The sequence below is a fragment of the Ambystoma mexicanum genome, chromosome 2q (genome assembly GCF_040938575.1).
Source record: "Ambystoma mexicanum isolate Mex_15411 chromosome 2q, UKY_AmexF1_1, whole genome shotgun sequence".
Classification (NCBI taxonomy): domain Eukaryota; kingdom Metazoa; phylum Chordata; class Amphibia; order Caudata; family Ambystomatidae; genus Ambystoma; species Ambystoma mexicanum.
In genome coordinates this window covers 875576767-875598789 of record NC_090924.1, presented here as the reverse complement: position 1 = coordinate 875598789, position 22023 = coordinate 875576767, and the positions used below count along the sequence as shown (strand labels likewise).

At 46.0% G+C, this 22023-nt stretch overlaps 1 protein-coding gene across 6 annotated transcripts in view; it reads left to right on the top strand.

Annotated features, from left to right (window-relative positions):
* Positions 1-22023, top strand: part of ACBD5 (acyl-CoA binding domain containing 5) — an 803722-nt gene that overhangs the window by 338170 nt on the left and 443529 nt on the right. For all 6 annotated transcript variants that reach the window (XM_069648118.1, XM_069648119.1, XM_069648117.1 and 3 more), the window contains one exon: positions 5763-5930. In XM_069648118.1, the coding sequence (XP_069504219.1) occupies positions 5763-5930 (168 nt within the window). The remainder of the gene's footprint in view (positions 1-5762; positions 5931-22023) is intronic.

Genomic DNA, 22023 nt, shown 5'->3' with positions numbered 1-22023 from the left:
AATTTCTGAGGGGGGGTTTTGTGCAAGTTCGGTTTGGGGGATGGATTCTTGAGGGGCAATGGCACCATACTCAGGCCCAGAAGCGCGGGTGATGGCGAACGGATGGGTATCTAGTTGGTTCAGTCTGGGACGGGGGACACGACGGGATGCCCTCTGTCGTCACTCTTGTTCACCCTATCCATGGAACCGCTGGCCCAGAGGCTGCAGGACGACCCACGGGTGATGTGATTCGCAGTGGGTACAATGGAATACAGGGTTGGATTTTACGCAGATGATCTACTGCTTCACCTGCGAATGCCTGCAGTGTCCGACCCGGTGGTGGTGGAGTTGATTGAAGATTATGGGTCATTCTCTGGGTTTCAAGATTAATAAGGCTAAATCCATATTGTTCCCTCTGGAACCGATGGTAGAGTGGGGGTGGAAACAGTTGCCATCTTTGGGGATGGTGATCATGGAAGACCAACTACAATATCTGGGAATATCAATCACCAGGGACCTGAAAGGGTTATACAAGGCACATTTCCCGCCCCTGATCCGAAAACTGTACTTGGATATGGAACAATGGGGGAAGCTGGCTATCTCATGGTTTGGGCGACTTAACGCTATCAAAATGAACTTCCTCCTGAGAATGTTATCTGTTTCAGATGCTCCCTATAACAGTCCCAGAGTCAACGTTTCGGGAAATAAAAGGGCGCCTTTGGTTTTTGTGGCAGGGAAAGAAGGCCAGGGTGGCATATGAGATTCTGGTGCTGCCCAAGGAGTACTGGGGGATAGGTTTCCCTGACCTGCGACTCTATTTTAGAGCTTCTCAGAATTTTAATCCCACACTTCAGAGAGCAGGGGGACCGCCAGTGGGTAGTACCAGATAATTTCCATCTTCAACCGGCCACGGTGGGGGAATGGCTCTGTGCCCTGAGGAACCGGATCCCGAGGAGGATTAGGGAACATCCCATTCTGGGGGGTTTCATCTGGGAGATTTGGCGAGCGTGCCCAGAAATGGTGGGAGTAACGTCGTGGCCATCTCTGCCGAGTCATCAATCGGCCCCAGGGGTGCGGTACCACATTCCAAACCTGGACAGGTTCCAGAGTTGGTTTGAGGCAGGCCAAACACGCAGCGGACAGCTGTGGAGGCAGCGCCACTTCATTACAATAGTGAAGTTGGAAGAAGCACTGGGGGTGTGGGGGTCTCTCGGTGTTCTCTTACGTGCAACTGAAGGGAGTACTTACACGGGAGGTTTGGAAGGATAAAATACAGAGGGTCCTCACTGCAGTGGAGAAAATTTGGATTCACAAGTAGAAATGAAGGGGCTGATCTCCTTCCTGTATGTCGGACTGGTGGAGGCGGGAAGGGAGAGCACAGAGGGGCTACGGAAGAAATGGCAAAGGGATTTAGGGACGGCGGTGGATGAGTCGCTGTGGGGTAAAATGTGTCTTAAAGTGTATAAGGTCTCCATTTCGGCCCAATATAAGGATTTACCCGATTACTTGGTCAGATCACGACATGGCGCAGATCTCGCATTTGGCGCATTTCCTGTTGGCAGGGAGGGCATGCCTGACTATGCACTGGAATAGGGTGAGCCTCCCTGGAGAAAAGAAGTGGGCTCTTACTGCAAGAAACATCTACCTAATGGAAAGACTAACGGCGACCATAGATGCAGGGAACACTGTCTGGAAGTGGAATGGGATTTGTTCACGGCCAGGTACATACCGCCATAGAGGCTAGAGGCAACCCATGGGCACTGAAGGAATGGGTGATCTGAGCACCAGTGGGATGAGGTCGTCAAGGAGACCCCCTGGGGTCCGTGGAGATGATGATGATGATGATGATGATGAAGAAGAACCGGGACTTGTGGGAATAAGTTTGCCATATGGAATAAGATTAGACAAACTATATCGTCCAGAGACTGACTTGGGTTAAGTTAAGATGGTTTACCTATGCCAAGAGGGGGGAGGAAATGTTGGGTAAGGAGATTATTGGCCTTTAGTTGGGGCTCTATTTGTGAGATATGGTTATGTGCTGGCCGCAACTTGTTTTGTAATATGTTAAAAACCAATAAAGTTTAAGTAAAAAAATATATATATATCACTTCTTACCAGCCGTGAAGTTCTCTACGCATTTTAAGTGAGTTTTGGGGGAAATGAGAATATCTATGGAATTGATCATCCCCACAAGTGTATAAACTCTACTATACATTTAAAGTAATTTGATTTTTCTTTATGCTTATTATTTCGGTCTAGCCAATTTACAGGTTTTCCATGATATCGTCCATAAGCAGTTTCTTCAAAGTAGGCACTTGCAATCTGGGGTGCATATTCAAGCGGGCCATGATTAGGTGTGGGGTACTGGTTGAGTCCCAATAATGTCATTCGATGGAATTCAAAAATGTCAAACATATTCCCACTACGATCCTGCCTACATGGCCAATACTGGCATTATACTGTAAAAAGGCATCATTATTTGAAAGGTGTATATATTTCCTCATTTCAGTCACATTTGGTCAACCGATGCTCCCTCGAGTCTGTATACACAGATAGCTTGAAGGGGCTCTGGTGTGGCCAGCCAGTGGTCATCTCACACAAGTACTATAGGAGTCTGGGCTTTCATTTCACAATCAAATGCATTGAGACTTGTAGTCCTGGGGCTCATCAATTGAATACAGCTGGTAATACTCCAGCAATGCTCTTAATATGCATGCCCTCCAGCTTAAACATAACAGAATAATGAACCACAGGGCAGTAATTCAAAAGTAAATTGTTGGCAGTCTCTTGGATTAAACATTTTCGGTAATAACATTCCGCAATAAAAAAGTAGCATTGAAGCAGAGGCACAATCCAATCTCCAATTACTGTACCCTTTTTAAAGTTGAATATTTAAACCTCTACATTACCATTTCCACAATACTCCGCATGCTATGTCACTATGCACTCTGTGCCATCTTGGGGATGTCATTGAGTGCCTTGGGGAGGTCCTTGAGTTCCTGCTCTAAAGATGATTTGATATGGCTGAAACCTTGTGCCTGTACGATTTGCGTCTAGCGAGACACCATGGAGCAGTGCAGTTAGTTTGCCTTTAGACCTATAGCAATGAGAAAAAAAGAATGTGTTGAAGACTGCTTCCTGACATGCAGGGTTCCTATTTGGTGCAAAAGGTGTATCATGTCTTGGCCGATATATCAAATGTTGATGACCGGTTCTGTAGGTAAGTCAGTAACTGCTGTCTCAGTCGGTGTTCAGTCATAATTTCGAGAAAAAAAATGTCGAAAGACAATTTCGAAAAAATGTCGGAAAAAAAATATTGAATTCTTTATTTTTTTATTTATATATTTTTTGGGGGGTTTCGCGAGTAAAAAAAAGGTAAAAAGAAGGGGGGGTTGGGGGAGGAACCGCCCCTTTTCGAATTAAAAACGTAGTGAAAAAGAAATTCGATTATTTTTTTTTCGATATTTTTTCGAAATTAAGACTTTCGACATTTTGGTATTCGAAATTATCACTATAAACCATCTCAGTCTGGGTTTGATCAGAGCAATGAAGGCTATATCTCTTTGGAAAACTCTTTATAAAACTCAGGGTGTTGATATGAGTGCTATGGGTCTGACTCTGTCAAGGGGGCCCAGTGATCACTCTCAACCTGTTCTTGGCCTACCAAGACAGAGCCAGATCTGCCCCAAAGGTAATGTGGGTGGGAGTTGAGGGAGAATTCCCTCCAAGACACACTGGTATGTGTGGAGATATGTAGGTAAATTGGTGCCTGTGTCTAACCCTGTGCCCATCAGCCTCTGTCCTGCCCAGCTCTTTTTTCTTCTTTCTGGTGGTTCCCAAACAACTACAGCTTCTAGAACGCACCAGACTCCTCAGACCCCCGAGATGGATACTAGTTCCTGGAATGCAGTCCTATTCAGAGAAAAAGTACAAGTACCACAATGCACAAGGGCCCAACATATCAGAGACAGCCTGGAACAGGAGAAACAGGCTTGTTATTCAAATGGAAATGAACTATTCTTCCCCATTTGGGAGCCAAATGGAAGACCCAACACCTACCCCACAAACCACAGGCTGGCTACAGAGAAATATTTGAGCAGAGGCTGTACATCTGTAAACAGCAGGGAGCTGACCAACACTAGGGGACACCAGAAAACGCTCCCCTAAAACCTTTGTAGGCAGAGTCTGTCTTGATACAGCAGGGGAACAGAGAACAAACCACCACTTTAACTGCATGGCATAGATGGAGACTTAACATGGGGCGGAACTAAATGTCCTTATGCACACTTCCAGGGAAAGTCCCAGCTCACAACGGGATATCTGGGAGATTGTCCCACAGAAGCATCTGACTCGGATAACTAAAGGGATCATGGAGAAGCTTTTAGGGGGCAAGTGGAGGGCTATAAAAAGCCAGCAGTCTCACAGTTGACTGTGAGAGGTGTACAGTTGAGTTTTGAGAGGAGTTGAAGAAGGACCAAAAGACCAGAGTGGAATGTGTAGCTACTCGAGAAGGACTTGGTGGTCACTTTTGTAGCGCATTTAAATAGTGAAGTAGGGATGGGCTGTAAGTGAAAAGTGATTGAAGTTCATTTGAGAGGGGAGGGGTGTTGAGAGTAGAAGTGAGAACTATACAGAGAGAAGCGAGAGGCACAAGGGTGGAAGAATAAAGGTAAGAGTAGGAGTGATGTGAGTGAACTGACGGTAGAATAAAGTAGGCTAAGGGAAAGTGAGAGGCACTGGGTGGAAGAGTAGCGGCAGCAGTTGGAGGGACTTAAGATAACGTGGGTGGGCGAGTAGAGGCAGGAGTAGGAGAGAAATGAGAAGCCGGAGGATTGAGGAGAGTGTAGGTAAGTGCAGTGTGGGGAGGAGCGAGATCAAAAGGGAGCTGGAGAGTATAAACAGGAGAAGGGAGAGGGAGTGATGAGAGCAGGAGGCACAGTGTAGAGAGAGACAGAGGGAGGAGGGTGGAAAAGAGAGGCGACTGACGTCGGTATGGTTGAGTGAGGAAAGGTTGAGGGGCAGTCATCCAGAGGAAAGGGGACCAAGGGCAGTCAGCTACAGAGTTAGGTCACCTAGGAAGTCCCTGAGAAGCACAAAAAATAAGACCACAGACTTTAAGACCCCCCCGAGGATAAGGATAAACCAAACAGTAGGGGTACCTTGGCTATAGTGAATTGGCTCTGCAGTAATACGGTCCGAGTAGAGAGACTGGACTAAGGAGGTGGGCGAGCCAACACAAAGGTCAACTTAAAGGTGAACAGTAGCCCCGCCTAGACTGCAAGCTACAGTTGCTTGTTTTTGTAAAACCATTTTTGTAATTGTCTTGTGTCTCACTGAGAACTTTGACAGGTGTAAACTAACAGAAGCACACACATTTCCATGTTTCAGTTATTAAATTACCTTACTTCAGCTTTAATTTCTATGCACTGAATGTTTTGAGTCTAATCATGTCCTGATATATTTCAGCGTATTCCACCAATGAACTTCTGTGCCTTATGTTTCCATCTAGCTAGACTGAATAGTGTTCTGTAAATGCATCTCTCAGAGAGCCATTAGCAACTCGGAGTAGAAATAATCTCAAAGGAGACTGAGCCCTTGAGGTTACAAGTTATGATGCAGGTAAAACTGAAAATAGATGGGAATAGAGTAGATGGAATAGCATTACCTGGAAAGTGGGAGTAACAGTAAACCAAGATTATTTCGTTGGGTATCTTTTTCAACACAATTTTTTTGGGGTGCGATTTCAATACGTATGCATTAATTGTAATTGCATCTTTATTTAGAACTCAACAGTGTTCTCACCTCCACCCCTAACTGCAAGGCAGTAAATGGAAAAGCAGAAAGCAGTGACAGTGGAGCAGAGTCTGAAGATGATGAAGATGAGGAAGATGAAGAAGAGGAGAATGATCATAAAGAGGAGCCAGAAGTAGAAACCAAACATTATGAAAAAGGTATATTCTGATGATTTTACAGAGTTCCACTCAAAAATCTGTAGCAAAAATGCCTTTTAATTAGACAGCATGAGTTGCCAGCATCACAGTGGACATGAATACAGAGTATTAAAGTACTCATGATTAGAGGGAATGGCCACTCGTCAAGCCTTGGTTTTCTCTAGGCTTGACTTCAATAGCCTTCTCCTGAATCTACCATCTTTCACTCTGCAACCTCTCCAGCTAATCCAGAATAGGGCAGCAAGACTTATCCTTGGCCTTAAGCCCAGGGACCGCATCTCTTCTGCACTAAAAAGTCTATACTGGCTCTCGGTTGCTGCACATTAAATTCAAATCCCTCTGCATCATCCACAAGGCTGTCTGGGCCCTGGGATCACACTATCTTCAGCTCTATCTCACCAAATACTCTCCTTCTAGACCACAATGTTCCTCTAGCACCAACTCTCTCTGTGTAAAGCGCTTTGCTAAACAGAGAATAGGTGGTCGTTCACTTACCTAGCGGGCTCCCTCCTATGGAATAGCATCCCCCTCCCTCTGCGCCTTGAACAGGATCTTCTCAAATTCTGAAAGCTTCTGAAGACTTTCCTCTTTTCTCCCGCCTTCCCATCTTCTCTCCTCTGCTAATTCCACAGTTGCTGCAATCAGTGTCCTGGCCCCTTATGCACCTTCGTGGGCCCCAACCTCCCACACCAATTCTGCCCAGCACCTGTCAATCCACAGCACTTGCATCTGCACACCCTCTGCCCTGGAGGTTCGCACTTACACCTCCCACGGCCCCAGTCCGTGTAGCACTCAACATTCCTACCACTTCATTTGTGGCTCACCCATGAGCTCAGACTCCCCAGCACTTACCCTCTCTACCCTCTTCCTTGCTGCACTTGCACGTTCTGAATTCTTACAAAGCACAGTAGGTACGTCCCTTCTACCACCCACCCCTACTGCTTTTAAATATTATTTTTTTAACATTTTCCCTCCCTCGCTCCCGGCCCTGTGGGTGCTTTCAAACAGTATTTTCTTATTGTATAAGTGCCTAACAAGCAAACAATAAGTAAATTGGTGAATATGAAAATATAGTTTGTCTTGAAAGCTCTTCAAGCAGATGATAGGTAAGTAATTTGGTTTTAGAGAGTTTCTAGCCTCATAGGTTCTCATTGGAAATAGTCTGCTCATTGAGTCTTCTAGGATCGGGAGTTCTTGAAGGCTTGTGACTAGACTTGTCGAGATGGTTCAAAGGGAAGGAGTACTGCTTCTCCATTCCCATCCAGTAACGTTAGAACCGGTACAGTCCATGTGGTGTTTGACCTTCAGCATCCATTGTGGTGTAGGTGGGTTAGTTTCAGGCTAGACTTTGTATTCAGGTTGGTTTCTCCTTTGTGCTTTGAGACTGTTATTTAGGTGCTATCAATTAATGGAGCAGAACGTCTAAAAGGTTTTAAGGATAGTGAGCAAGCAAATCCCCAATCACAATGTGGCGTCTATTCACCTATTTCTTTGGCTTCCCAATTGGTGGTTGTCGCCACATTAAACATTTGCTCTCGTCTTTCAAAGCTTTTGGTCAGGGGTGCATCAGGCATGAGACCAGATACCATTTATTCAGCTGGTCATATCTGGTTTTGAAAATTAGGCCTTGAGACCTGTCTGAGGTAGACCTAATCAATCAACCACCCCTTGTTTGCTTCAAATCTCTTTGTATGACTTCAAGAAGGACACCACCTCTACTAACTATGGCAAAAAGATAAATCTGATAACAATTTGAATTGCCCAAAAGAAGTTACATCTAACTTAGAAATTGGAAATTGTGGTAGCCAAAATATATTTTTTGAGATTCCTAGATGGCCGTCGAGAGTGTGAAGAGGGCTCCTCCTTGGCAGCTCTGGAAAAATAGATGAGCCCCCAACATACAAGACAACTACTGAATTGTTCTCATTAAGATCTCACAACCGCAGAGAAGCGTTTAAAGAGTGGTTATTGGTGGCGCAACAGCAACAACCAACGGCGACCTTTGTGAAGTGTTGTCAGGGTGTGGCACCTCCCAGCGTGGCCAGAGAAGATTACCGGGCTTACAATAGAACTGCCGCTCGGAACAATTGCAGCACATTACTATCTTAGAAGAGGAATTTCCCGAGAAGGTACCGGCAAGACATATTTGTCGACCTGATTGAATAACAAAGGGAGTGCGTGGTCCCAGAAATAGCAATGGCACAGGAGCCGGTAAGACCCAGAGTGCACTATTCATGCTGTGGTGTAATTTTAGGAGACTGACAAGTGACTGCCAAGTAGTAAGGCAGACCTGTGCTACCACTTTATTGGTCAAAGGAAACATGAGCGCCCTAGAACAAAGTGGGTGGAAATACTAAGCCTGCTGATTGGTGAGTACTTCAATTGTGCATCGTTTGAAGTGACCCCAAGGTTTCTGCAGTTGTATTGCACCTATAAGCAATCCAGGCATTTCATGGAAAGCAGTCATCTCAGGGAAACAAATCAACCCCAGATTGCGTGTATCAACAGACTTTACCTGTGACCCGTGCTGAGGTCGGTGGTGTTAAAATTGGGAGTGGATTAAGAACTCTTCTATCCTGTGAGGCTAGAGCAGCATTGGTTAAGATTCCACCTTTGTCATAAGAATATAACTGGCAAGTTTGTGATTACAGATTTATTTCATAATGTCCCTGAACAGATCAAAAGAACCACTGGAGGGGGTCCCCACCCCCAAACTGCAAAAGAAAAAACAAGAAGGGACGCTCCCTAAATTATGGCTTAATGAAGGATAGGAGGCGCTTTACTGATGAACGCCCGTCAACTCACCAAGTATCAGGACCCATATAATTACCAAAGACGCCAGAGCAAGATTCTACAACTGAAGTAAATAAACAATGCTTCAATGATTTTAAGGATCAAATGACGGAAATGCTGCAGGTACAATTTGCAATTATAAGAACAGAACTTGACCAATCTCTACAGGAGGAGAAAAGCGACATTAATTATCTAGCAGATCGAATAGAAACAAACGAGACAGCGATTCAAGATATTGTGGAAGACGCACGCAAAATAGATTTACTGACTGATCAGCTGGCAATGGTGACTCAAAATATGGAAATACAAATGGAAGCTCTTGAAAACCGATCAAGGAGATCCAACATTCGGGTCAAATCACTCCCGGAAACGATTGAGGGCCGGGAATTAAGAACAACAAAAACGCAAAGATCCAGGATCAAGGCCCGAGAGGTTGCTGCAGTTGAAAGATCTGGACAGAAAGAGGCAATCCTAAAGGCAGCAAGAAAAGCAAACCCTATTAAAGTCAACGGATCAGAAATCCAGTTGTATCAAGACTTGGCGCAAGTATCTTTGTTGAAGCTTATACTAATGGGTCCAGCAGTAAATGTTTTAATTAAAAACCAAGTTGGTTACAGATGAACATTCCCTTTCAGACTTTTGTTTACATGGGAAGGACAACATCAGGTCACTTCCTGTGAAGAAGGCTTATAGATATTGAAGAGACAAGACAAAGGGAAACATCAAAAGGAAGCTCGTAAAGTCCAAGAAAAAGGGAGCTTCAGATGATGGGACTGGACTAAATCGTCTCGAGACAAAACACTGAGAGAATGATTCCAAGGAAGTGTCAACCGAGTATGGCATCCATGGTCACGGAGAAGGTAAAATGTGAAAGCTAATGTATTATGTCTTTAAATCTGCAAATTATGGGACTGTAGTCATGGTTGTGGTGGACAAATATGTTGCGGGGCAAGACGCTCAAGCAAAGGAGGCGGCGGGAGGAAGGGGGAAAAGGTCTTGGCGCTTGGAATCGGGGGGGGGGGTTGTTGGGTACAGGTAGCCCCACACAACTAATCTCCGGGTGTTTAGTGGGGCTCAACCGCCACGCCGCAATGCGTGGAAGGAAGGGTAATAGGTTGGGCTTGACCAGGGAGAAGAGGGGGGAGTAGTGGGGGGGAGTTTGGGAGCGTTCGGGGTAATTGTGCTGGGGGGAGGGGTCGGTCAGGTGTGTGTGTGTGTGTGTGTGTATATATATAGATATATAAAAATATTGGGAGGAAAAAAACAATACAAGTTCTATCCTTGAATATTAGGGTTTTAAACTCCCCTGTCAAAATACGTAAAGTTGGTTCATTTTTTGAGTCAAGAGAAACCGATGTAGTGACGTTTCATTAGACACATGTGTCAAGGAAAGATGCGAATAAACTGAAATTATATGGTTACCCACATATTGTTCGATCATACGATAAGGGAAAGAAGGGAGGTGTCTTAATAGCCTTGAAAGGTTGGTTGGTTAGAATATATTGGCAAATGAAATGGACAACGAGGGTAGATATTTATTCATTACAATATAATTGGGGAGAATGAGTTATATGATTGCTGCAATATATGCTCCAAACTCAGGGCAAGATGTGTACTTGCAACGGGTACTGGGCAAGCTAGAACGGTTTGCAGTAGGACAAATTATCCTGACTGTGGATTTTAATATGGCCAGGGATCCTCAGGTTGATAGGAGAAAGGTAGGACAGACATTGCAAATACCCCCAAAGCAAAAATGTAAAATGCCTGTGGCCAACCTATCATTAATAGATGCTTGGAAAGAGACTCAGCACGAGGACAAAGGTTATACGTTTTATTAATCCGTCCATCGGACATTTTCAAGGATAGAGTTTTTTATTTTGTTTTAGATTATGCGTGAATCTCTGCTTCATTGTTGGGAAGAATACAACAGGTGGACATGAGCCCAATAGCCCTATACGACCATGCACCATTAAAGCTAACAATTCTCCAGGGAAACGAAGGGTCAGGGTTATGGCATTGGAAATTCCTGGAACATATAATAAAAGAACAGGTAATGGGTGAAGAAATTCGGGATAAAATTAAAGAATATTTTGTACTAAATGGGACTCCGGATACACCTGAAAGATGGTTTTGGGTCACTTTCAAAGCAACCATGAGGGGAGAACGAATTGCGAAAAAAGCCGAAGGGAGAAAAAGTCATGAAGGAGATGGAAACAAATCAGGGGGCATGAATACAGAAAAAACACAGGTACCTTAGAGGTCAATTAGATCTATTACAGACAAGGCATGCTGAGAAGGCCCTGTTGTATTTAAGACGGAGCCATTATATCAAAGCCAATAAGGTTGACTCCCTGCTGGCATGTCAAGTTTGAATGAAGGATGAAGCCAAGATTATTCGCACTATCCAATCTGGGCAAGGTAAAATTAGCTCCTCTTCTAGAGTGTTTTAAGTGATCCGACCGCGGCCGGAATGTTCGCATGAAAAAGGTGCGAATCACCAAAAGTTTGCACCTTTCTCATGGGAACACACGTACATACTATGGGGGCTGCAGGGGTTTCCCCTGCAACCCCTGCTCACTCTGCTATGAAGTATAGTGAGCGGGGTGTTGCGGGGGACACCCCTGCAGCCCCCGCAATGTTTTTTTTTTTTTTTTACTCACCTGCAGTGCTACCACCAAACGTTCGAACTTTTGGTGTTCGAACCTTTGGCAGTAGCATTTTTTAGAACTTTTGGTCCTTGCGACCATTTCTAGTCGGTCAAAAAGTACAATTACTTCTAGAGATATAATAGGAGCATTCACAGAGTATTACTCTGCGTTATATACTTCGGATCGCCCAGACCCCCAAGTAGAAACAACTTACTTGGAACAATGCTGGCGAAACAAACTAGTTCTAGCCGACAGGGAAGAATTTGAGGGTGAGAGAACACTGGCTGAAGTATGAGAAGCAATAAAGTATTTGCCTCTCCACAAGGCTCCGGGACCAGATGGTTTCCTTGCTAGATTTTATATGATTTATATGGAAGACTTAATCCCAGTGTTGACTTCACTGTTTAATTCCTTCAGGGGGAGGGTACTATTACACCCTCAATGGAAGAGACAAAGGTGGTGCTCTTCCCAAAGCCAAGGAAGGATAGTACTCCATGTGGATCCTATCGACCCATTGCTCATCAATATTGATGCCAAGCTTTATACTAAAATATTAGCAACCAGACTGGGAAGGCTAGGACCATTACTAATTCACCCTGATCAATCAGGGTTTGTTATGTAAAGGCAAACATTCGACAACACTAGACGGGTGAGCCTTTTGATAGAGAAAATAAATAAGACGAGACTATCAGCAGGTGGAATAACGCTTGATGCCGAAGATGCGTTTGATCAAGTTGAATGGTCCTTTTTATTCTTAACAATTTAGACTATATGTTTTGGTCCAAGGTTCTTGCAAATGGTAAGAGCAAACTATAAATCCCCAATTCTACGACTAGCTATTATTGGGGAACCGCTCCCATGAGGTTTGGGTTACCCGGGGGACCAAACAAGGGTACCCGTTATCTCCGATATTGTATGCACTGCATCTTGAGCCATTGTTGTCTAGGATCAGGGAAGAGGAGAAAATCAAAGTGGAGGCACCACTTTTCAAAACTTAAAGGGATAGTCCAGTAAAAAATGTTATTTTAAAAATAGATAGGCAACATAAAAAAATAATACTAGCACTTTATTTTTAAAAACTTCCTATGTAAAATTTTGAGCTATTCAAGCTCAGAATTCCCAAAAGCAAGCACATGGGCGCATCCATTTTGTGAAATGGATGCCCGCCTGTGCTGGCTTTTGCTTTTGCGGCACTAATTAAGGAAAAGCCAGCCAGCTGTAGTAAACAAAAGCTACTGCTGGGTGGCTTTTCCTTCATTGGTGCTGTACGCGGAGGACGGGGACCGGAGACCAGAGCAGGAAAGCTGCAGCTGAATCTCGGTAAGTGCTATTTATTAAAAAAAAAAAAAAATAAGCACTAGCTGCGTTTTTTTTTCTAAGTTTTCCGGGATGGAGGAGCCCGGAAAACTTAGAAATAAAACCGCAGCTTTAAAAACGTTGTATTTATGTTTGCGGTCGCTTTTGAAATGACCGCAAACATAAATACAACGTTGTGTTTGAAAACGCTGCGGTTTTTCTTTCCAAGTTTCTCAGGCTCCTCCGGTTTGGAGGAGCCTGAGAAACTCGGAAAGAAAAACCGCAGCGTTTTCAAACACAACCGTGTTGTGTTTCTGCCTGCTGTGGTTATCACTTTGGGTCTCCGGTGCTCCGCGTACTAGGGGAGCACCGGAGACCCAAAGTGATAGCCACAGCAGGCAGAAACACAACACGGTTGTGTTTGAAAACGCTGCTGTTTTTCTTTCCGAGTTTCTCAGGCTCCTCCGAGCCGGAGGAGCCTGAGAAACTTGGAAAGAAAAACCGCAGCGTTTTCAAACACAACGTTGTATTTATGTTTGCGGTCGCTTCAAAAGCGACCGCAAACATAAATACAACGTTTTTAAAGCTGCGGTTTTATTTCTAAGTTTTCCGGGCTCCTCCATCCCGGAAAACTTAGGAAAAAAAACACAGCTAGTGCTTATTTTTTTTAAAAAAAATAAATAGCACTTACCGAGATTCAGCTGCAGCTTTCCTTCTCTGGTCCCCGTCCTCCGCGAACAGCACCAATGAAGGAAAAGCCACCCAGCGGTAGCTTTTGTTTACTACAGCTGGCTGGCTTTTCCTTCATTAGTGCCGCAAAAGCAAAAGCCAGCACAGGCGGGCATCCATTTCACAAAATGGATGCGCCCATGTGCTTGCTTTTGCGAATTTTGAGCTTGAATAGCTCAAAATCTTACATAGGAAGTTTAAAAAAAAAAGTGCTAGTATTATTTTTTTAATGTTCCCTATCTATTTTTAAAATACATTTTTTTACTGGACTACCCCTTTAATATCAGGCGGCCCAATTGAGGATTATTAGGGAATGGTCTAAAGGGGACACAGAAAATGTGGATACGAATGGACAGAGCAGTAGTTGGTAAACCCCTTCACGAAGTGTTATGGTGTCAAAAGCAGGATTGTCCCATTAACATGTACAAAAGCAAAATTACAGCGTTGATGGCGCAGGTATGGGATGCTGTGGTGAAGTGATCAGGAAACGCCACGTTTCCCTCTCCCTTCACACCTCTTTTTCGTAATCCCCAGTTTACTACGGGATTGGAACAGAATGCATTTAAGAAATGGGAGGAAGTGGGATGTCTGAAGATGGGTGACATGATAGAGGGTCAGGAGATTAGAACATTTCAACAAAGCAAGCCAAAGTTTTTGTTGATTACGACATTCTCTAATGGTCAACAAGCACTTCATAATAGGGGATCTATCCCCATTTGAGAAATCTATCACTACAAATTCAGGCAATAGACATATGGTTGGGGTATTGTGCAAGATAACTGGAGGGAATTTAAGTCAAGTGGAATAGGGATACGTGAAGCTATGGGAGAAAGATACAGGTACTGTTAAAACGGAGACCCAGTGGTTGGCGGTTTTGAAGGGAATCCCAAAACTGATGCGGGCAATTCAGATACGGGAATGTGGTGAATGTGATGGTACAATGGCACCTAACGCCGGAGAAGTTGCACACGTTTTATAAGAATGTTTTGGGCAAATGCTGGCAGGGATTCAAAGAAAAAGGAACATGGGTCCATATATGGTGGGAGAGCCCGAAAATAAAAAGTTTTTGGGGGAAATGTCAACAATGCAATGTATGAGAGTTTTGGTCTCTAGTTATGAAGAGGCATAGGAGAGGCAATGTTGGGCCTGGAGGTTTTAACTGAAAAGAAGCAAAGGAAAGCATATATGACACTGACGGTTGCCTTTGTGCCACTCATAGCGCAAAAATTGAAACAATCCATGGTCCCAAAAGAACACGAGTGGCTAACGAAAATGTGGCATTATGTTTCTCTGGAATGGGTTATTTATGTATTACAAGGAGAACAAAAGAAATTTAAGAATGATTGGGAGTTTGTGCTGGACTTCTTGCTTAATGACTTTCGGGAGAACTGGTGCCTGCAAAGAATACAGATGTTGGACTTATTAAATTAATGTACATCTATCTGGATTGTAAAGGAATGTTTGTACTGAAGGGGTAGCTGCCCAGGGGTGGTCTGGGAGGTGGGGGGGTTCTGAAGAAGGAAGGGAGTTGGAGAGTGGCGGGTGATTTTGTATGTTATAATAATGAAAATATTGATAAAAACAAGATAAAAAAAAGATATATGTATTTCTCTCCTTAAAATTGACCAAGCTCAGAAATCTCAAAAAGCCTTTTGAAAATGATTCTTTCACCCTAACCCTCTAATCCAATTTTCACTTAATTGATCAAGGATTTGTTTGATTCAGGCGTTATTCCATCATTTGTAAAGAAATCCCCATCACATCTCTCTTAAAAGAAACTACGTTCAGCCTTTTGTTGACCTCATCTGCTCTCACGGCTTCAGGTGCTACTCATACGCGGATGACACGCAGATCATGGTCTGTTTAGATCAGGACCGGGAGGAGGTGTCGTTAGTGGAGTAACTTTTCTGAAAATTTTGGGGGGGGGGGGCATGACATCTGAAGAAAAGGTGCCCCAGCCAAATGAATAGGGACAAAAGGGTGTGCCATGAAAGTTGGGGGGGACAAACACCCCCACCCCCCCTAAAATTACGCCCATGGGTGTCGTCCCGTCTTTGTGACTGCCTGGCGACTGTGGGGGAGTGAATGGGCACCAATTGGCTCAAACTCAACGTTGACAAGACTGAGGTCCTGGTGGTGGGCGGCTCCTCTGAATCCTGTTCTTGGTACTCCGTCTTCTCGCCATCCTCACTGGGTGACTTTACTATTCAAGTGACAGCAGTTACAAATCTTGGGGTCTATCACTCTGCTTCTCTGTCCATGGCGTCAAAGGTGAGTGCATTGCGTCAGACTGGCTACTTCTTATGAGGGTCCTTTGGAGGATCCTGCCCTTTCGTCCTCCTTCTCTTTACCCTCCAGTTGTGGCTTCTCTTATTTCCAGCAGGCTGGACTATTGTAATGCTCTCTACCTGTCCCAGCCCTTGGGCCTAATCCATTGCCTGCAACTGCTGCAGAACCTGGCTGCTCGGACAGCCACAGCCACCTCTTGTGGTTCCGACATTTGGCCAGTGCTATGCATACGGCCACATTTGCACTGGCTCCCGCTGAAACAAAGAATAGTTTTAGAATCTCTGTCTTGTTCACCGGGCATACTACCAGGCTGGTGCCGATTTATTTTTTTTTGGGATAAATTCACTCCTTATATTCCTGGCCGCCCTCTTCGGTCAAGAAGTGATTGCTCGTTGTCCCCTGATTTCGTCTTCAAAGAGTGGTTGGTTGAGTCTTTTCAGTGGTTGCTAGTAAGGTATGGAATGGTCTCCCTTTAACTTTGAGGCTGACCACGTGCCACCTGCACTTCTGGCACTTGTTAAAAACTCTGCTCTTTCATTAGTCCCCTAGATTGATGTTGTGCTACTGTGACTATCCTCTCGACAAGATGCCTTCTAATGTATGTGCGTGTTATAAATATGAGTAACATAACGTAACGCTAGATCCAGATCAGCCTAGTAAATTCATGCCTGTAGCTAATATTCATTATGTAGGTAGAATGTTAAAAAATAGCTTTTGGGGGCACTAGAGAGCCCGAACAAGATGGCTGCAAAGAAGTGAAGCTCTGCATTATGAAATTAGGCCCAGCGAGCAGGGAGCCTTTGCTCAGTGGTGAGGGACCTTGCAAATCAGGTCGGACGCTGATCTGACCATGGTGCAGCAGTGGCCGCTGGAGTGGACAGATCGCATGCTCCAGATCGGAGATCTCCGCGTTGGTGAGCGATACTGGGCTTAGCCGGTGTGTGCTCCGGCAGGAGTTGCGGGTGTGCGCCCATGGTGCGTGCCGACGGTGGTTGGCCCACTCTCACTGGGTCCCGTGTGAGGAGTTGGATGCTCCGCTCTGTGGCACACTGCCATGGTTCTGGCCCTGAAACTGCTGCCACAGCTGGACACCCAAGTATCATAGCGGATAACGCCTGCGGGACACTGTACTGGCGCTCAGCATGGAGGGATTTAGGTCGGAACGTTAAGGAGCGGATACGTCGCAGAACTGAAGGTGATTGACTGCGACCCGCCCGCAAAGGAATCTGTGTGAAGTGATCCCAGCAGGGATAGGAAAGAAGTGAGCCTGGGCGCTGCATTATACTGTGGTGTGGTGGAGATCTTCTTTTTCTGCTTCTCTCGCCCACTGCTTGTCGTGGGCTAGGGGGAGGTTACAAGGGGGCTTGATCATCCGGCGCAGTAGCCCCGGGGGCCAGTCATCTTAAACTAGCAGAGAGAAATGGCTTCGGGTAAGGGGAAGAAGCAAACAAAGGAGGTGGTAGACTTCTTTGCACCCGGGATGCCCAACGCGCCCCAGAGAAGACTGCACCCCAGAACCCGGTTATGACCACTCTGGGCCTTATAGAACAGTTAATGTCCCGGCTGGAGGGAAAAATGGATAGGTTAACGGAAAAGGTAGCTCAGTTGGAAACAAGGACCTCCATGATAGAGCAAAAGACCAATGAATTGGACAAGCAAGTGGTACAGATGCTCTCGCAGGGGCAGCAACGTAAAAGTGAAATGGAAGGAGTGGTGAATGGTAACAGAGCGACAGACAGCAGACTTGAAATTTTAGAAAATGCGATGCACGCTATGCATAATTGACCTTCCTAAGGGTGCAGAGGGGGAGGACTGACTTGGCTCCCGGAGCAGCTGGTGCTGGACGTGGGAGAAGATCCCATATATGTCGATAAATGTTACAGGCTTAAAACTGCGGTGTCAAAAGCGAAATGTTGCCAGAGGTGGGCCCTACATTACTAGTGAGCCTGAGTGATGCCTGTGGCAGGGAGAGGATCTTGAAGGCGGCAGCGGCCAAGAAGACACTGAAATTCCACAATCGCAACATCCTCCTCTTTCCCGACCTCTCCTCAGCCACTGACGAGAAAAGAATGTTGTGAAGAAAGCCTTTTTGGAATGTGGGGTTAAAGCGGGCCTTCAACATCCAGCTAAACTCAGAGTGACTTGGAATGGGCAGGAGTATCTCTTTTGGGATGTGGAAGGGGCAGATAAACTATTGAAATCTATCACTGCAGAGTAACCACCTGATGAAGATGCTGGATGATGGGTTTGGAGTTGCATGAGTTTTGTCTCCTTTATACTGTTTGTGTGGTAATTTGATGGCCTATTGGTGTGACAAGTATGGTATAAATAGCAGACCTTTGAGGTTCTAGCGTTGTGAACTCATCTGTTGCATGTTCTGTGATATGTGGACCCCCTCGCAATGCAAGGCCCACAGAAGGGTTGCGGTTGCTTTGCTGCAATTCTGTTGATGCGCCACAGGTGCAGCTTGCTTTTGGTTATGGTTGCAAGAGTAAAGCCATTTTCTTTTCCCCACCAAACCTCATGGATGTGGACTATCAAGGACACTGCCTCATAAGACTCTGGTTTAGCTTGATGGTGATTGTATCTCGAAGGAGCATCCTCCCTTTGGTACCATTGTAATTTTCATGTTAAATCAAATGAATAAAGAATTAAAAAAAAAATTGCTTTTATTCAACTTTAAGAATGTGTAGATATCCATGGACTCTCAGACATTCAACAGTCGGGCATTAGATTTTCTTTTGTACAGAAATTGCCCTGTTAGATGGGGAGCAGTTATTCTGGAACCTAGATGACCATGAATCCTCATTATTAGCTTTCTTAGATTTCTCTGCAGTCATCAATACCCTGGATCGCCAGGTTTACACTCAGTAGCAAGGGTGTCTGATACAACTTTGGCATGTTTTGTGCCATTCTTCTCAAACTGATCCTATTGTCTTTTCCTGGACGGTATTCAGTTCAATTTCTTTTCTTGCAAATATGGCATTCCCCATTGTTCTACTCATTGCCCTCTGCTGTTTAACATTTACATGAAACTCTTTCATGACCTGTTAAGCAAGTTAAATGTTGATATTTGCTGCTATTGCGATGACACCCAATTATTTTTTAAACTCTTGGTCGACGCTTCTTGCGACTCATACTGGCCCCAGACTGTGTCAACTGAAATAAAAATCTGGATTTCGAATGGATTGTTTCCTCCAACGTATTCCTCATCTATGACATGTAATGTCCACAGTTGTGCTGCTTCATACATTATTTCGGCAGAGGGCGCCCTGCTTCGATGGCGTCGGGTCGATGTCCCTCAAAGGCCTCTGTCGAAGGTGACGTCATTGGATGTTATAAGTAGCACACACGGTGCCCGTATCCTCAGTTCTGTTTTTTCTGCAAACGTGATTGCTTCGTAAAACTCTGCGCACCTCGTGGTTACTGTTAACTTCAGCGTATTATGTCTTCCTCTTCTACCCCGACGACCCCGCAGTCTGGCTTCAAGAAGTGTTGGAATTGCGGCTCCAAGATGTCGATCACGGACCTGCATCGTATTTGTCTGTGGTGCCTTGGCGAAGGCCACGCTACGGATAACTGTTTGAAGTGTCAGTCTTTAATTGCCAAGGCTTTGCAGGAATGAAAGGGGAAATTGAAGGTAGGCAGGGTGTCCAAGCCCTGTGAATCTAAATCGGCTGGTCTTTAGACCGAGAGGACTGTTATCGTCGGAAGAAGTCCAAGCGGTCCATGTCCCGCAGTGGTTCGTGCCACTCGTCCTCTTCGTCGAGGCGGTCCAGGAAGCAGCGTCATTGTTCGACTTCCTCGTCCTCTTCGGATGACGCCTCCCTGAAAAAGATGACCTCCCCCACCAAATCCTCGACCCTGGAGGAGTGGGATGCTTTCCGGGTGCAGATGTTGCAGCTATTTCAGTCCCAGGGCACAGTTCCGTCCATGCCTTCTGACGAAGCCGGCAGGGAACGGTCTCAGCCGGATGCTTGCGCGCCTTCGGGCCCGGGTGGCCGGCCTGATGAACATCGGGAGCCTTCGAGGCCCTGTTTGGACAAGGCATCGGGTGATCACCAGAGACATGCCAGGTCGCGGTCTTCGTCTTGGGCGAAACCGTCGAAGCCTGCAAAATCATCGAAGCCCTTGAAGGCGTCAACGCCATCGGCGCCATGCCAGTCAGGTGCGCCGGCCGGGTCTTTGCCCCCGGTCAGGCCCTCGAAGCCGTTGGCAACATTGAAGTCGGAGCCATCAACGCCATCTGGGCCGAATATACCGGAGTCCCTGAGGTTGTGTAACGCTCACCTGATTCCCGCAGAGGCGCCGGTCTTGACTGGGTGAATGCCGTATCTTCAAAGGTGATGTGTAACACACGGTTGGCTCTTTGGGCTGGACCTCTGTGCACTGTATGTCTGACTCGAAGCGTAAGATGTCTGCAGATAGAAAATATGGAATTAATGAACTGGGGTTATTGGGTGCCTCTCTCCTCTTCCCTTTCTCTTCTCCTGTAGAACCCCAAAGGTTAACACCCTCACCTTAGGTAAGTGAACGCCGGGCTCTCCATCTGCCTCGGGGCAGGGTGCCGTAACCAGTTTCTTCACTGGATAAGGGTGCAGGCCTCTTGACCTCAGAGGACTGCTGTCCGTCGTTAACTGCACGAACGGTAAGTTCTGGGCACTTCAAATGTCTTAAAAGTCTTTTGTAATGATATCTCTTGTTTTGCAGGGTTCCGGCGATGGCGGATGGCGGGCTGATGAGAGTTGAGGATCGAACCCGCGTGAGGAATAGAAGCGCCTGGAAGCACGTAAGTAAGCGCTTGTAGCCTGCTTCACGATGCGCACTAACTGTCCCTTTTATCTTGCAGGTACAAGTTCGGAGCTTTCGAGAAGCTGGAGGGTGCTGGAATACCCACTGGATTCGGCGTGGGAAGGAGTAATGGCACGTGAGTAATAAAGTTGCCCAATGTCTTTAAACGCACCTTCTTTTGTCTTTCAGATGCGGGATGCAGCGCCGAAGGCCTCCGGAGCGTGCGAAGAGCTGGTAAGCTTTTGTCTTTCAGATGCCGGAATGCAGTGCGAAGACCTCCGGAGCATGCGAAGAGTAGGTAAGCCTTTGTCTTTCAGATGCCGGAATGCAGCGCGAGGCGTTGGTGACAGCCGATGGACCAGGTAAGAGATGCGCTGCCACTGAAGACCGTAGTGCTAACCTGTTCTTTCTTTGTCTTTACAGGTGCTGCTGAAGACTGGATTCCAGGATGGTAAGCCTTTGTTCCCTTAGGCCCAGGATCAGAAGCAGAAGACACGATGAGCGTTCTGCTGCAGAGAATGCAGAATAACGCAAAGCAAGATTCATCCATCGGGTGTGGTTTAAATAGCCTCCTGTAGTGCTTAGGTGTCTCCTTCCACAGCCACGCCTAGGTAAGAAAAGAGTTCCTGCTTTCCAGAAGAGTTCCAGTGTTCTGAACCTAGGGAGTGGCTCCTGCCCCACCCAACAGGAAAAGTAGTCCCAAACAGAAGAGGATCAGGGGTTCAACTGGCAGGTAAGTAAGCAGCATGGTCTGCTGCAGGTAAGTCCACCCAAGCATTATGAGCCCGGCGCTTCCAGCGCTGGGACTGGGCATCTTTATGAGCCTGGTGCCACTGGCGCCAGGACAGGGTCCAAAAGGTCCCAATTGGGACTGGCTGGCACTCGGAACCGGGGTTATGGGTCTGCTTCCAAGGGAGTCGGGCAAGTCCTGATCTTTTGGAAGCAGAGATCATGACAGGTTGTGGATCCTCTGAGGAAGGCTACTTCTAAATCTGTGATGCCTGTAGCTGAAAAGAGGTGTACTCCTCTCCCAAGGAAAGATTTCTTTCAGTCCCTCCAGAACATTTATGAGAACGAAGAAAGATCCGATGAGGATGTTGGCCCTTTTTTCGTCTTCCGTATGGGACTCCTAATGTTTCTGATGGAGGATTTGTGTCAGTCTTTGCATGATGCCAGTGGCCTTGACAATTCCCCTGAGATGGAGTTCGGCAAACCAGATCCGGGGATCATGTTGACTCCTCTTATCAGAGATTAATGTTGAGAGTTGTAGAGTACCTGTGCTCGTCCAGGCCTCCGGTACAGGTTGATCAAGATGGTCTTAAGATATTTTGGATCAGGGTCCATCCACTGACCCGGTGTTGCCATTTCATGTGGCATTGAGGGTGGCTGCTACTTGGAACGCCCCAGAGACTATTCCGGCAGTGAACAAGTCGTTAATGAAGAAATACCGCCCATCTGACCCCGGCTACCTGTCCACACACACACCCCACTCCGGAGAGTTTGGTTCAGGCGGCTATGGTCACCTCGAAGCAGGCGGCGTACTCTAA